This window comes from Benincasa hispida, chromosome 4 (assembly GCF_027475165.1).
Source record: "Benincasa hispida cultivar pf3 chromosome 4, pf3_genome.v1.1, whole genome shotgun sequence".
Classification (NCBI taxonomy): domain Eukaryota; kingdom Viridiplantae; phylum Streptophyta; class Magnoliopsida; order Cucurbitales; family Cucurbitaceae; genus Benincasa; species Benincasa hispida.
The window spans coordinates 33,395,984-33,411,476 of NC_143481.1; the positions used below are offsets into that span (position 1 = coordinate 33,395,984).

At 34.9% G+C, this 15,493-nt stretch overlaps 1 protein-coding gene across 1 annotated transcript; it reads right to left on the minus strand.

The window, feature by feature from the left end:
* Nucleotides 1–10,330: 10,330 nt before the first annotated feature.
* FLD (protein FLOWERING locus D-like protein) lies at nt 10,331–15,229 on the minus strand. The gene is made up of 5 exons (XM_039029364.2): nt 13,332–15,229; nt 11,998–12,759; nt 11,865–11,913; nt 11,655–11,779; nt 10,331–11,030 (listed from the first exon to the last, which is right to left on the minus strand). Exons 1-5 carry the CDS (start codon nt 15,094–15,096, stop codon nt 11,008–11,010), a joined length of 2,724 nt encoding a protein of 907 aa, XP_038885292.1. The 5' UTR covers nt 15,097–15,229; the 3' UTR covers nt 10,331–11,007.
* Nucleotides 15,230–15,493: the final 264 nt, after the last annotated feature.

Consider the following 15,493-nt stretch of genomic DNA (forward strand, 5'->3'; position numbering starts at 1 on the left):
TGAGAAGAATTATTGAGAATTCAAATGGACATCCATTGAAGAGCTAGAAGATTCTTCAATCTAATGAATTATCATGTGATGCTTGCTCTCAAGGAAAATTGATAATTAGATCATCACCAGCTAAAGTGGGGACTGAATCACTTACATTCTTAGAACGAATTCATGGTGATATATGTGGACCGATTAACCCACCAAGTGGACCATTTAGATATTTTATGGTATTAATAGATGCATCCGATGGTCACACGTATGCTTTTTATCAAGTTGAAATCTTGCATTTGCAAGATTACTTGCTCAAATAATTAAGTTAAGAGCACAATTTTCTGATTATACAATTAAGACCAATTTTCTGATCACACATCCTGTAGCTCATGTTCAAACATAAAACGTGTTTTAGTAGAATCATTCATAAAATATTTGCAATTAATTGCAAGACCATTAGCTAAGTTTCCTTCATTTGTATGGGGACATGCTATTTTGCATGCAACATCACTTGTATGCATTAGGCCAGTAGCTTATCATAAATACACGCCTTACAATTAGCTTATGGTCACGAGCCAAGTATTTCCCATATGAGAATTTTTGGGTGTGAAGTATATGTTCCAATTGCTCCATCACAACATACTAAGATGGGTCCTCAAAGGAGGTTAGGAATATATGTTGGATATGATTCCCCATCAATTATTAAATATCTTGAACTTCTGACTGGTGATGTATTTACTGAACGATTTGCTGATTGTCATTTTAATGAGACAAATTTTCTAACATTAGGGAAAAAATAAAGAAATTACATGGAATGCATCGTTATTGTCTCATTTAGATACCCATACAGATCAATGTGAACTTGAAGTTCAGAAAATAATTCATTTGCAAAATATAACAAATCAGTTACTAGATGCATTTATAGATGCAAAGAAAGTAACAAAGTCACATATACCCGCTGCAAATGTTCCATAAAAATTTGATATCCCAATACAACAAGTTGTCGCTAATGAGTCTGGAACACGCCAGAAGCGTGGTAGACCAGTGGGTTTTGAAGGTAAAAGTCCTCGAAAACGAAAAATAAGTAAAAAATACTTGGTTGAGGATGTAAATACCCATGAAGAAATCTTTGACATGACTAGTGAGGAAAGTGAAAAACCTAAAGATAATAATAAGATTTCAATAAACTATGTCATGACAGGAAAAAGATGGAATCGAATTAATGTAGTTATTGACAACATTTTTGCATATAATGTTGCTCTTGATATTATATCTAAAAATGAGGATCCTGAACCAAAATCTATTAAAGAATGTTGACATAGACAAGATTGGCTTAAGTGGAAAGAAGCAATCGAGGCAGAATTAAACTCACTTTCAAAGCGGCAGGTTTTTGGACCAGTAGTCCGAACACCAGAAGGTGTCAAACCTTGTAGGATACAAATGGGTATTTGTGAGAAAATAAATGAAAATAATGAGGTCACAAGATACAGAGCAAGACTAGTTGCACAAGGTTTTTCACAAATACCTGGTATTAATTATGAGGAGACATATTCTCTAGTGGTGGATGAAATTACACTAAGATATTTAATTGGTTTGACTGTGTATAAAAGTCTGAATATGCATCTTGTGGATGTAGTCACAACATATTTATATGGATCTCTTGATAATGATATTTATATAAGAATCCCAAAATGATTTAAGGTACATGAAACATATACATCAAATTCTCCAGAATGGTATTCAATAAAATTACAAAGATCACTATATGGATTGAAACAATCAGGACGGATGTGGTATAATCGCCTGAGTGGATATTTATTGAAAGAAAGATATCAAAATAATCCAATATGTCTATGTGTTTTCATAAAGAAATCACAATCAAGATTTTCTATTATAAATGTATATGTTGACGACTTGAATATAATTAGAACTTTTGAAAAGCTTTCGAAGGCAATAGAATATCTTAAGAAAGAACTTGAGATGAAAGATCTCGGAAAAACAAAATGTTTCCTTGGTTTGCAAATTGAGTGATGTGTTCGTAGCATGCGATGAAATGAATAATGATTATAAGGTTATAACGCTTTATTTTTCCTAGTAGAACCCAAGTGTAAGTCAAACCAGAGTCCTAGTAAGTCCAGGGTCGAACTCAAGGATTGCTTAGAAGTGTGCGATAAACTGATACTCAGATCTTAATGCAAATGAAATGTTATACAAATGGTTGATTTTTGGTATTATTCTAAATCTATTGCGTTGAGGGTTGTGCTTCAAGTGAAACAGTGGGAACAATGGTTATGGATACTAGCAAGCGATGGTAGAATTGAGAAGAATTTTCACCAACACTTCCTAAGCAACTAAATGAGTTATGCATTCAAGCAGTGCACTCGATATACGACCAACACTTTTCAGTGTATTTAGCCCCATTATTCTATCTTTAGGATGCATGCGGTGAGTACAGTATGCAAAAGATGAACTTATTCCTAAAGAGCATCTCCTCTTGTTTTACGAGTTCTAAATCTGAATTCTTTCAAACCTAGATTATTTGCTTAGAATAATCTTTCGAATTATTCAAGTGATGCGAGTAGGCATACATAAAACAAATGATCGCATAATTCTTTTGCTACTTAGTTCATGTTGGTTATATGCTTCTCAACCCATAAGGTAATTTAGCTACTTATGATAGTGATAGAAGAAATGAACAAAGAATGGGATAAACATTTATTCATATTGCATACATGAATTCTTCAATGTTAACGATACAACATAAATACACTGTAAGATAAAGGAAGGGATAAAGAATCAAGCTGTGGTGTACAATGTCTTGCTCCCTCTGGCTTTTATGCTGACTACTTCACTTAAATATCAAACAATGGAGCTTTTCTTCTTCCATAAGAGACCCAGGCCCTCACCAGGGTGTTTTTATGGTTGAACGAGAAGGATTCTTTCCAGAGTTTTCTTCTTAAAAGTTTTATGACCCTCGTATATTTTGCATGGCGATTGTATAGGTATTTATAGGTGTCTGATGATGACTTCTCTTCTCTCACTCATGATTGTGTTGATAAGGTGCATTGAATTCCATACCTTGATGCGCCACCTACAACCCGTTGAAAGTTCATTGAATCTTCAACAAAGTTCTCTAATCAGCTACCAACTCAATCTGAGATTTGACTTCCACCGTCCATGTCATATCATGCTTCATCGCCTAAGGTTGTCACATTAACTGGTTATGTGATCGTGCTTTTGTTTATGATATTTCTTGTTTGTTCGCATCAATGAATGTTTTGCATTAAAATAGCGACATTAGCTCAAAATTTAGATAGATCAGGCATTGGAGATGTATGATTGCATGCTATGATTATTTTATAAATTCTTTAGCAAAAATGTCGCATTTTTAGAGCTTTTTTTCTTATTCTTTTGGATGAGAAAGATAAAATAACTTGTATTTCTACAAGTTATCATTGAGCATTTAGTAGATGGAATATTTATTCATCTTATACAGGAAAAGTTTTGAAAAGATTTTATATAGACAAAGCATATCCATTAAATATTCCAATGGAAGTCCGTTTATTGGATATAAAGAAAGATATATTTCGATCTCGAAAAGATAATGAAGAACTTCTTGGTCCTGAAGTACCATATCTTAGTGCAATTGGTGCACTTATTTATCTTACTAATAATACAAGACCACATATTGCATTTTCAGTAAATTTAGTAGCAAGATATAGTTCTTTTAAAAAAAAAAAAAGAGATTGGAATGAAATTAAGCATATACTTCGTTATCCTTGAGGAACAATTGATATGCGTTTAGTTTATTCAAATAAATCAAAATTTGATTTAGTTGGTTATACAGATTTTGGATATTTATCTGATCTATACAAAGTTAGATCTCAAACAGGTTATCTGTTCACATCCATTAAATATCATGAGGATCGTTGAAACAGATCGTAACGGCCACTTCCTCAAATCATGCTGAAATTCTTGCAATTCTCGAGGCTAGTCGAGAATGTGTATGGCTAAGGTCAATCACTCAGCACATTCGTAAAATGTGTGACTTGCCTTCTAATAAAAATCTTCCAACAATATTGTACGAAGACAACACAGTGTTGGAAATTTCCTAAACTCGCAGTTCGTAAATGTTGTTAACATATTCTGTTTATTAATAAAAAAATGTTGTTGAGTATTTTATTAAATAAATTACTATTTATATTGCATTATTTTATGAAAATCCAATAAACGAATCAATGGCTATAACATGAATACTTTAACTTTATGTAGCGACATAAGAGAGAATCAAGTTCTAGTATGTAGTCAAAATGGTCTATAAGTATACATATGAGATTGGGTACCTCATCCTGATGACACTATTGGATGCGACTCATTTTGTATACTGATATAAATGATGTGATCCAATACTCATTATGTTGGGATTGGTGTCCTAATTCTCCCGGAGTCTCGTAGTTTGTAAACTGTACACATCGTTATGAATAAAATAAGAGTTATTTTATTTGGCATTTACTCATATCCAATAAACAAAGTTCCATGATTATTGTATGAAAACTTAAGCATGTATATGAGATATACAAGTAGATTATGCCTTAAGTGATAACCTAAAAAGGTCTATAGTATAAGAATTAAGGAAGGATACCTAATCCTGTTGACACTACGGATACGACCCGCTTTTCAAGTATTGTGAACTACTACAGATGGTTGATCCTGACTATTCATGTGGAGACATGCGAGCGGAGGTGTCCTATACAAAGAGTTTGTATAAGACCAGACCACGAGATGATTAGTCTCTTTATATAACGCCATTAATACTTAAGATTTATATCTCACCTAAACGACCATAGGTGACATGACCCCAATCCTGAGTGTTTTGGGAACTCCTGCCTTTTAGGTCGGTCCTTTGATTAGTATGGGTGAGAGTGGCAACTCAACAAAGTTACACAAGATGGAATTCACGCCTTCCCTGAACCAGGAGTAAGTAGATAGATTGCTTCCTTAAGGGCTGATTCTGGGTCTTGAACATAGTGGCCACAACTTCGCTTTGGAAGAGAAGACTCAGTCATAGTAGGACTATGACTTATGTTCATTAGAGAGATCAGTGGTATTTAAGGAATTAGATGTAACTACAGGGGCAAAATGGTTAATTGGCCCAGCTGTACTTACGAGCGATCTGTGAAGGGTTATCGCACTGTTGATTAGTTGATATGGATACAAAATATATCTGCAATAAAGAGAGTGTAGATGTCGGTCTTTAGTGGAGTGCCCGACAATTAACGGATGGTGGATCCTCTAACTAAAGAATTTAGTAAGTTATTCACGTACCGTTGAAGCTTCAAGCTACAGGTCTATGAGGTCCCCTTGGTAGGAATCAGTTCTTGGTGTTAGTTTGAAGTGTTCAAATTGACAGGAGGAAACTCAATTATATATGATATGATCAGTGTGATGTAAGAGATACATCAAGTGGAGGATTAATGTAAATGTCATTTACATTAAGTACTATAAAATAGAAAAAAGAACTATGGTTATGTTTCGTGTGATGAAATATTAAAACTATAGGTTATAAATATAATATAGTAAGTTGGTTATCGTATTTATTTATAATAATATTAATTATTGGATAATTATCTCTTTTTCTCTAATAACCAATTGAGTGGGAGATTATTGGTGGTTTTATGGTAACCGTGAGATAAAAGAAAAATTATTTTCCTAAATTTTGGAAGAGTTTCTACTTTTGGAAAAAAAAAACTCACGACATTGCTATCAAGTGAAAGTGTTTCACTAAACGATAGCTTATGGAGAGACTGAACGATCGTGGAGTGTCACTATACGATAGTTCACTCAGGTGGTCGTAGCTAAACGATCGCAGGGCATTGTCTATACGATAGGCTGCCTTCTTCTACACGATTGAGCATTTATCTATACGATAGAGACTTCTCATCTCCCACTTGCTCAATCGTCTCCACGATTGTTGTTCCTCCAATCTTGTCTTCTAACCAAGTCCATATAGAGCCCACACTTCTGGAATCTCAAACCGAGAATACCAAAGTAACCACTATGGTGGTGTCCTCACTCAACTCGACTGAGTTCGAGGTTTTAGAGGCCGTTTGTTGCGTTTCTGTTCATTGTTGATCGTAACGATTGCGGTCGTTTTGTTCGAGTGTTCATGTATTGCTGTCCTGAAGAATGAACAAGCATTTGTGATTGAGGGAGTTTGAAGAATGAGTCTTCAAAGGTATGATACTCTATCCCTCGATCTTATCTTAAAGCATGCTGTAATTTTGTATGTTGCATGACCTATTAGTTTCCGTTTTGTGACTGTAATTGTTTATGTTCAATTTCAAATGGAATTTGGAATGATCATTCCACTGCTCATGGAAATCTTCATGTTTGATTTCCTTCACATTTATATGGAGGCATGTGATTGTGGCATCATGTACAATGAGTTTGCATAAGACCGGACCTCGAACTAATCACTTTTCTTTATAACAACCGTTTACTGTTAAAACTGACTATCTCAAACTCAATGACCTAGGGTAACTCGATCTTAATTCTGAGCTAACTATGAACTCCTATATATTCGGGATTATTCTTTGATTTGCATAGGTGAGAGTAATCCAACAGCACTGCTCAATAAACCTCCCATTTTGGGGATAAGGCTGGATAGATAGCTGGGGACATAGCTTTGCAATATGAAATTCACTCCTACCCGATTTAGGGTTAGTAGATAGGTTGTTCTCTTAAGCGTTGATGCCTTGTTTTGAACAATGGGGCCCTGCCCTCTCATGGAAGAGAGAGTTATGATTTATAAGTTGGACTATAAATCAATTGTTCAATGGAGGATCGGTGGGAGCTTAAAGAGCAAGATGTATTTACAGGGGTAAAACAATAATCTTTGACCCAACTATAAAATACGAACGACCTGTGAAGGATTGACTTACTGATTATGGTTAAAATAGATAGAAATATATCTACAATAAGGAGAGTGCAACTATCGAGCTATAATGGAATATCTTGATAGTTAACGGTTTAAAGAGTTTAACCAATTAATTATAAATTGTTGGAGCTCATGATCTGTAGGTCCATAAGGTCTTTCTACTAGCTCGTAATTTGGATTAGCAAATTGAGTAATCTAAATGAGATTTGAAATTAGGGTTTAGAATTTGAAATGTTTAAATTCAATTAGGGTTTCTTTTAATTGTATTCGATACAATTGAATTGTTTAATTTTATCGAAAATTAAACGAAATTGGAGAATCAATTAATGTTTAAATTATGATTTAAATATTAATTTCATGAAATTAAATTCATTGTAGTAAAATTGGTATTTTATTAATTTAATATTAGATATTAAATTAACAAAATTAATTAAAAGGTTTAATTAATTAGTTTTATTTAAAATTAATTAATTGAATTAATTTTTTATAAAACAAATAAAAACAAATAAATTAGTTTATTTGTATTTTTTGATTTTAGAAATCATTTTTTTTAAAAAAAAATAAATAAAACAAAACCAATACAAAGTGGAAATTTCCAAAAGTTGGAAATCTCCACTATGGTGCAAAGTACCTTATTCATCCAATTTCACTCAATCTATGAAGAAGAAACTGGCCTTCATGTAAGCTTTGAATGTGCATGATGAAAACTTTATAAATTAAAGTGTTGGGCTGGATGATTAAGCTAAGCATTCAGAACTTCTTCAAGAACTCTGCAAAATTGAAAACCCTCCAAACCCTCTTCATATCTTCATAAAATCCAGCTCAATTTAGTGTTTTCACCATACAATCCTTGCAAGAGAATAGTAGAGAAGATCTTCATGGTAGTCTACTTGTAGATTGAAGCATATTTACGTGGAGCTCAGTTGGTGTTGAAGAGGTTTCATCAAAGGTATTGTGTTCAACAAATCCTCTTCTATAATTGCTACTTTGAAGCATGTTTTAAACTCAAATTAAGTATAATTAGGGTGCTTGTTGATTCTGATTTTCTCAGTTGCATGTTAATTTACTCTATCACATGATTTGCATAGCTCAAATCAAAGGATGATATATTAAAGGAGATATAACAAAGTATATTTCACCAAAACTTTTTTACGCTCATGATCTTGAAGAAAATAGCGATATCACTGTACAACAAATTTGTTCGAATGATAACCCGATAAACTTATTTACAAAGGCATTACCAATCAAAATTTTGAAAAATTGGTGCACAACATTGAAATGCGACGACTCAGAGATTTTAAGTGATGTTTTTGTGAGGAGAGTAAATATATCGTATTATTTTAGGAGTATGTATTATATGAAATATGTACTCTTTTTCCTTCATTAGGATTTTTTCCCATTGGGTTTTTCCTAGTAAGATTTTAACGAGACATGTTTCAGATATACATACAGTATATATATACATCTAAGTGGAGTATTATAAATATCATAAAAATAGATGGCCAATGCTTAATGTCCTAAAAGCCATGTGTCATTTTTCTTATTGTCCATATGCCTTGTGATAAGTGGAGTATTATAAATATCATAAAAATAGATGGCCAATGCTTAATGTCCTAAAAGCCATGTGTCATTTTTCTTATTGTCCATATGCCTTGTGATAATTCATGTTTGTCCATGTAAGTCCACATCCTACTTGCCACTTTGCCTATAAATAGTGACATTTGATGGATCTCAACCTAATCCACATTGGTGAGAAATCCATTTCAAAATTCCATAAATTTTCATTTTTAATTTTAGTTATTTTATTTTAGATTATATTTTATATATTTATTATTATTATATAAATATATTATTATATTATATTTTCTCCATATACATGTTTCCATCGTGCTCCTCAATTTCACGACAGAAGTAAATATTTATTGGAGTGTCGTATGTTCACTTTTTACGTTTCCACAAATGTGATAATTGAATAAAAGATTTGAATAAGATTATACGTAGAAAGTACTAGACTAGATGGTCTTGGAGATTAGACTGATTGGTTATTCGTTGGTTTGTTCTTTTGTTATGCCTAAGAATGAGGTTTATATATGTATAACGTATGTATGTATTAATTGATTTATTTTATAAATAATTTTTGTATGATTGACCTTATAGTTGTGAGGTTGTTTGGGCCAGTTTTCGAAAGTAATAAAGGATGATTTTGTCATTGTCAAAATGCATCAAAAATGTGTTAATTATCCAAACTACCTCTTGCAATTTTATTGAGTGCGGCATTGAGATCATTTATACCAAAGTGTTTTACACGTTAAGGTTCTTCCTCCCTCATGCTTAATTAATTTAATACAAATAACGCTTTCAGATGTTAAAATTCTTTCTCATGATAACTAATCCAATATAATAGTCCTCTTACATGCTAGAACTCTTCCTCCCTTGCGTTTAATTGATCCAATACAATAATGCTCTTACACACTAAGGTTCTTTCTCTCTCATACTTAATAATTAATTCATTACAACAGTGTTCTCATACACTGACTCTTCCTCCCTTGGCTAATCTAATGCAATGCTTTCACGTTCTTCCTTCACACTTAACCAGTTCCAAAGGTGAATAAATCTTGAATTGATAGTGCATTGATCCCTACATATTAAAGGTATTTTTGTAATCGTCCACAACCATGTTTTTTGTTTTTATGAGTGGAACCCCCTGATTTATAGTGCCTGACCGTTGTGTACTTATAAAATGAAATATGTCGAAATTATTTTGTTTTGAAAATAAATATTCGATGGTGGTTAATTCGATAAAATATGATATGTAAGTTTGCAATCGATTTTGTTGGTATTGTTCAATGAAATTTAATCCAATACAACAATGTTCTCTCTTCATCCCTCTACATTTAACTAATCCAATACAATAGTGCTCTCACACACTAGGACTTTTTTTTTTCTCGTACTTGTACTCCTCTTCATTCATTCCCTCCTACTTGCAATTGTCACGACACTCTCATTGGCCCTCCTCCTCACACTCTTACTTGTGCTCGTGTTTGCCACTCTAAACCTTCATTGATAGTGGACGAAGAGGAGCACAGAATGATTATCCTTCATTTTCAAAAACTGAAGCAAACAACGTTAACCCTCCAAAATATAGTAATCCGTATAAAAACCCAAGAATAAAACCTTATTATTTTTAGTTAGGCATATGATAACGTGGTTTCCATGAACATAAATTCTAGATGTCTTTATTCTGTTTCATTACTCTAGAAATATGTTTTGTTGTTATTAATAAATAACTAATCAGATTAATTCAAACAAATAATATAAATTAATTTATTACAAGTTATTGGTTATTTTGACACAAGTCAAATAATCAATTACTTTTGTACCTATCCATGGAAAGTAAGTCATACAAGCTGATGAGTAATTCAATGGAGAATTATATGAATAAATAAATGTATACTTAAGGATAGATATTACACCACACAGAAGTTGCAAACCTACACCCTTAGCAATTCTACTTCTACATTCCTTCTTTCTGTTATAGTAGTGTACAAGTAAACGATTTGCCAACATTCTTTCCCTTTTTGGCTTCAGTAATATTCACCAAGCATAGGATAATGTTGCTCTAATTAATAATCCTAATAATCGATTTTCAAGTATACAATTCAAAAACATCACATGTCCATATTGGTTGCTTTGAAGCTTCCAGGGAACTGGAAATGAAGAAGATCCACTCAGAAGGTGCTGATTCCTCTGTAAACTCACCATCATAAAGCTGAACCAGGTGCTGAAGTTGATGCTTTTTTCTCAGCAAAACAACCTTAACATCTCCAGATTATGGCTAATGGGTAATACTATTTCCAGGTCAGTAATTTCAGTTTCATTGAGCGATTTGGTTAAGGCATACACTCCAAATGTGTATTGGAAGCATTTGACGTTTGAATTCCAGGTAGGTTACAGAGAATGAGACCTACAGCTCAACCAGCTGCATAGGGATCTATGTTTTGCTTTGTTGTTTGGCTGGAACAGAAAGTTACCTTTTGAATGGTCAATTGTGTCGACTGTCGAGTCTGAGGAGAGGTCTACTCATTGCTTCAAGATGTCATGTTGGTCTGATCTGTGAGATGCATCAGAAATTCCATCAGGGGAAGGTTGGATCATGACATGAATTATAGACGAGAAAATAAAGTACAACCGATCTTATGAGTCGTTAACCATTGGCAAAGGAATTAAAAAGAGAGAGAGAGAGAGAGAAAAGTGTTATCCAACATAACCACACACTTCAATATAAGCACATGTTTTTTTATTCAATATGTTCATAGTAGGAGGAGATAATTGACCATTGGTTAAATTACAAATTTGGTCTACATGATTTGGAGAATGTTAAAATTTAGTCCCCGTGATTTAAACCATTTGAATTTGTCCCTATTGTTTAAACGTTTGAATTTGTCCGATGGTTTGATAAAACCTCGTATGGAATATTTCTGAAGGTTTTATCCAACGTTAGGGATTATTTATATTATTTTATCAAACCATTTGGATGAAATTCTAACTTTTAAAATTAAAATGACTAAATTCTAACTTTCTCCAACTATGGACCAAAATCGTAATTAACCTTGTAATTTAACCTTGATTGTTCATCTAAGGGGATGTAACTACAGTGGAAAGTTCATTCTCTAAAAATTCTGAAACGCACGCACGTCGACATCCATATTAAAATCAAGTGGATTAGATTATTTACCTGAACGAAGGGCTGCAGAGGAGTCTTGATCCACCAGTTTAATGTTGTCTAATACTTGATCATTTGATGTGTTTGAAACAGGAGCAGCCGCTACTCTAGTACTGTTTCTCACTATTTTGGCCCTCCTAAAGAAGTGAAACAAGATTGCCAATATTGGAAAATAGATTGTCAAAGGAACAGTGATAAAAATGTGAAGAAATTTAAACGTACCTGACTGCATTTCGCTTCAAAGTGCTGCTGGTTTTCATCTTTGATATCCCTTTGAAAACCAAGTAAAAATTTCAGTGTGATCTATAATAAATTTGACTGAAATTGAGGAAAAGTAGATGCAGACCATGCTCACCTGATTTAAGAGCTAAATAAGTTGAAGAAGGTTTCTTATTCCCCCTCTCAGCTTTAATGGAAGCAATTACAGAATCAGCATTAGGACCCAGACCTTTTCTTCCCACTAGTCTCACTCCTAGCTTCTCACACAGGTAATTCAACCTCATTTCATCACCCCCTCGAACCTCTCGGAGTTCAAGGGCCTGTTGCCTCGACAACAGAGTATAAACATGAAGCTGTTGTTGTTGATTAAAGTGTGATTGAAGTTGTTGGAAAAGCAACTTATTTGTGTGCTGTTGATCTGAGTTTGAACCTTCATGGTTCTTCTTCTGAGGATCATTGAATGTCACCCTTAGAATGACTGTTGACTTAGGGTCAGCATTTTTTCGACCAAAAATTATAGAGAAGCTTCCAAATTCCAAATCTGGCTCTCGGAATAGATCTGCAAGAAGACAGGCACAAGAGTGTGCATTTTTGGAAGGGCCTCTATCTATCTTCAACCTCAAAGCTCGAGCATTGGCATAGTTTGCCATATTGGCTGCTTCTCTTAGCCCACTTAGAAAAGCTCCATGCATAGTTGCTGGATATCGTCTCGTAGTTGCCTCACCAGCAAAGAAGAGTCTTCCATCTCCCACATTTTCTGCTAGAATGTCATAGTCATCACCTGATGCGCCCACTGCAACATTTGAGTAAGAGCCCAGACTAAATGGATCGCTAGCCCATCTAGTACAGACTGTTTGAATAGGCTCTGGGACATCAATTCCTTGGGGTTCATAGATACCTGCATCTCTTTACGTTGAGAATCTTTTAACACCACAAAATTAACTAGGGCAATTATTCCAAAGATATATTAAAAACATTTCAGTAAAAACATACAATGAAGACAAATAACAACACTCAAAACACAATAACACTTTGAACGGGAGAAGAAAAGGACAGAAAGTTAGGGTTCTCCTGATCTTACTTTTCTAAAAGTTATGCAATGAGATATCTTGATTTCTTCTAAAAAGTTCCTTTCCCGCTAAATTTTTTCATCTAAAAAAAGACACTTCCCAAGTCAATTAATGCTATAAAAGAAGAATCGGTGAGAGAACATTAATTTCAATCTTGGATTTCAAAGATACAGTTCCTATGTGAACCTCCAAGGGCGCTGAAAAAGTCAAACTGCTTTTTTCATAGCTCAAAATTCCGTCCTCTTTAATCTTGCCCCTGGTCTTAAGAAATCTAAAATGTAACCAAGTAACGGGTAATCAAATTCTCAAGCAAAAAATGGTAGACAAACTAACTTTGTTGGGAAAAGTTCAAGTTCAAAGATTCCCTATAGAAAAAAATGGCATGAGCATAAATTATTACCCTTAAGAATTTCAATAACCCGAGTCACAGCATCTGTAGGGGGCATGCTCTCAAACTTATGTGCAGCTTCACCTGCAACTAAGGCTATCAACAGAGGACCACCTGCAACAGTTGCATAGTTGTAAAATAAAAAGAACTCTCCTCGACGACTTGGATCATCAGACAGGTGCCCAAAGGTGTCAAGATCCATTTCCCAAAACACACGAGGAAAAAGCATTGCAACCTTGTTCAACAGTCCAAAACCCAACCTCTTTATGCCGTCCAGCTTTCTCTGAGGCAATTCTGGAATAAACTTAATAGAACCACTCTTTAAAACACCAAGAGGTACGGTGCACAAAGCCATATCACCTTCAATGACCTGATTTCCAGCAATAACCTGCACACCGTGACCACTGTATCTAATAGTGTGCACTGTTTTCTCATATAAAATAGAAACATTTTCAGCCAACGCTTGAATCAACCTTCCATTGCCCCCAGCCAAGAAGCAATGATCCCCTCCCATGTCATACGGATCATCTTGGTCCCAGAATGCAAGTGAAAGCTTCGACAGCAAACCTGCATTTGCATATTCTAAATTAGCAAGATGCCAATTGAACAAGTTCATCTCTTCACTATTAACTGAATCCCCATGAGCCTGCCAAAACGTTTCCAGTGCTGCACCAAGAGAAACATCAACAGAGACCTCCCCCATTGACTGCCTGAGCATACTTGCCTTATCCAAAAGATGGTTAAATGCAGTTTCCACCTTCAAGTCCATATCAGGATCCACAGGCTTCCCATCCAGACTATAAAGTGGACACTTATCTCTAACCTTATGAAGAGAATAGCCTAATTGTCTAGCCATAATACCAAGTGGGTTTCCTAAAGTACCAGTCAAAACACTCCCACCTAAATCTGCAGCTGCACATACCCTGTTTCCACCCTCCATCTTCTTGGTATAAACCCGCCCACCTGCTCGCTTCCTGCCCTCCAGAACAGTCACTTTAAACCCAAAACGCATCAATTGCCTAGCAGCAGCAAGACCTGCCAGTCCCGCGCCGACCACAATTACACTAGGCTTAGATGGTTCGGCAGGAATTTTTTCTTTGATTGCAGGAGCAACCCCAAAATTAATATACCCATGTGAAACCAAATAATTATAGGCAGTGTCTAGTAAAGTATGACAATGAGTAGGTATAGAATCAATAAACATCTCCTTACTCACCCAACTCGACACATTTTCGCGCCACTTCGCAATAATGTGATTACGAATGATTATGTAGTTCACCTGTTCAATACCTCCGATAACAGAGACCACCCGAGCATCAATTTCATCCTCCGTTAAGTGATCAGCCGGAAATCCGGCCGTTAGCGCAAGCAAGGCCTCGGCAGTGGATTCTTTATTGATCACGATAATCTCATCAGCCACATCTGGGACATTGGCGCTAGAACTTTCAACGCCATTTCTGGCTGCCGGTACTGAAGCTGAAGAAGAGGAAGAGACGATGCCATTGTTGCCACTGAAACTTCCATTGGGAAAGGGAGGGAAATTAAACGACGTGACACTTCGCTGTGGTCTGCCTCTTCGCCGTTTCTTCGGAACTGGGAATGGAAAAAACTGGCTCGAATCTATCGTAGAGTCTTGATTTTGAGTGATACTCGTGTTGATCGTTGTATCGGAATTAGGGTTAATGTTGAGGCTGAAGTTCTCTTCCGGCAAAAAGAGAGTGAACGGAATCGGCGGGAACGAATCAAATAATTCGGAGCTCTGGTCCGGCAGATCCATGATTTTCCCGGCGATCGCGAGTCCGAGGAGCCGATAAACGGTCGTCGGAGGAGAGAAAATTAAGGGACGGTTTGTTTATTACCCGACGATGGGTGATTGGGGACTTACCCAGAGATCAAGTTTACAAAAATATCCCTCGGTTTTTTTGGGGGAAAAAATAATTTTATATCAACTTTTATTCAAATTAAACTGAAATATAATATTTATTTCCGTTTTTATCCCGCTTAATAAAATTAGGACAAATATCAACTTATATCCTCTAAAATATATCAATTATAGTTAAATGTATAATTGTTTATATTGTAGTTCAACCGATGTAGAGTTGGAAGATTTGTACCTCTAATATTAATATTATAAAACATGAAAAAAACCAACATTTCATTAAGTATTTACATTT

What these genes read in the sequence shown, in the direction of transcription:
- FLD (XM_039029364.2), bottom strand. Translation starts at nt 15,096, where the DNA reads ATGGATCTGCCGGACCAGAGCTCCGAATTATTTGATTCGTTCCCGCCG. An exon ending in TTGAAGCGAAATGCAGTCAG is followed by an intron (nt 11,780 to 11,864) that starts GTACGTTTAAAT and finishes TCACTTCTTTAG; the next exon opens with GAGGGCCAAAATAGTGAGAA. An exon ending in CTCTGCAGCCCTTCGTTCAG is followed by an intron (nt 11,031 to 11,654) that starts GTAAATAATCTA and finishes TGCATCTCACAG; the next exon opens with ATCAGACCAACATGACATCT.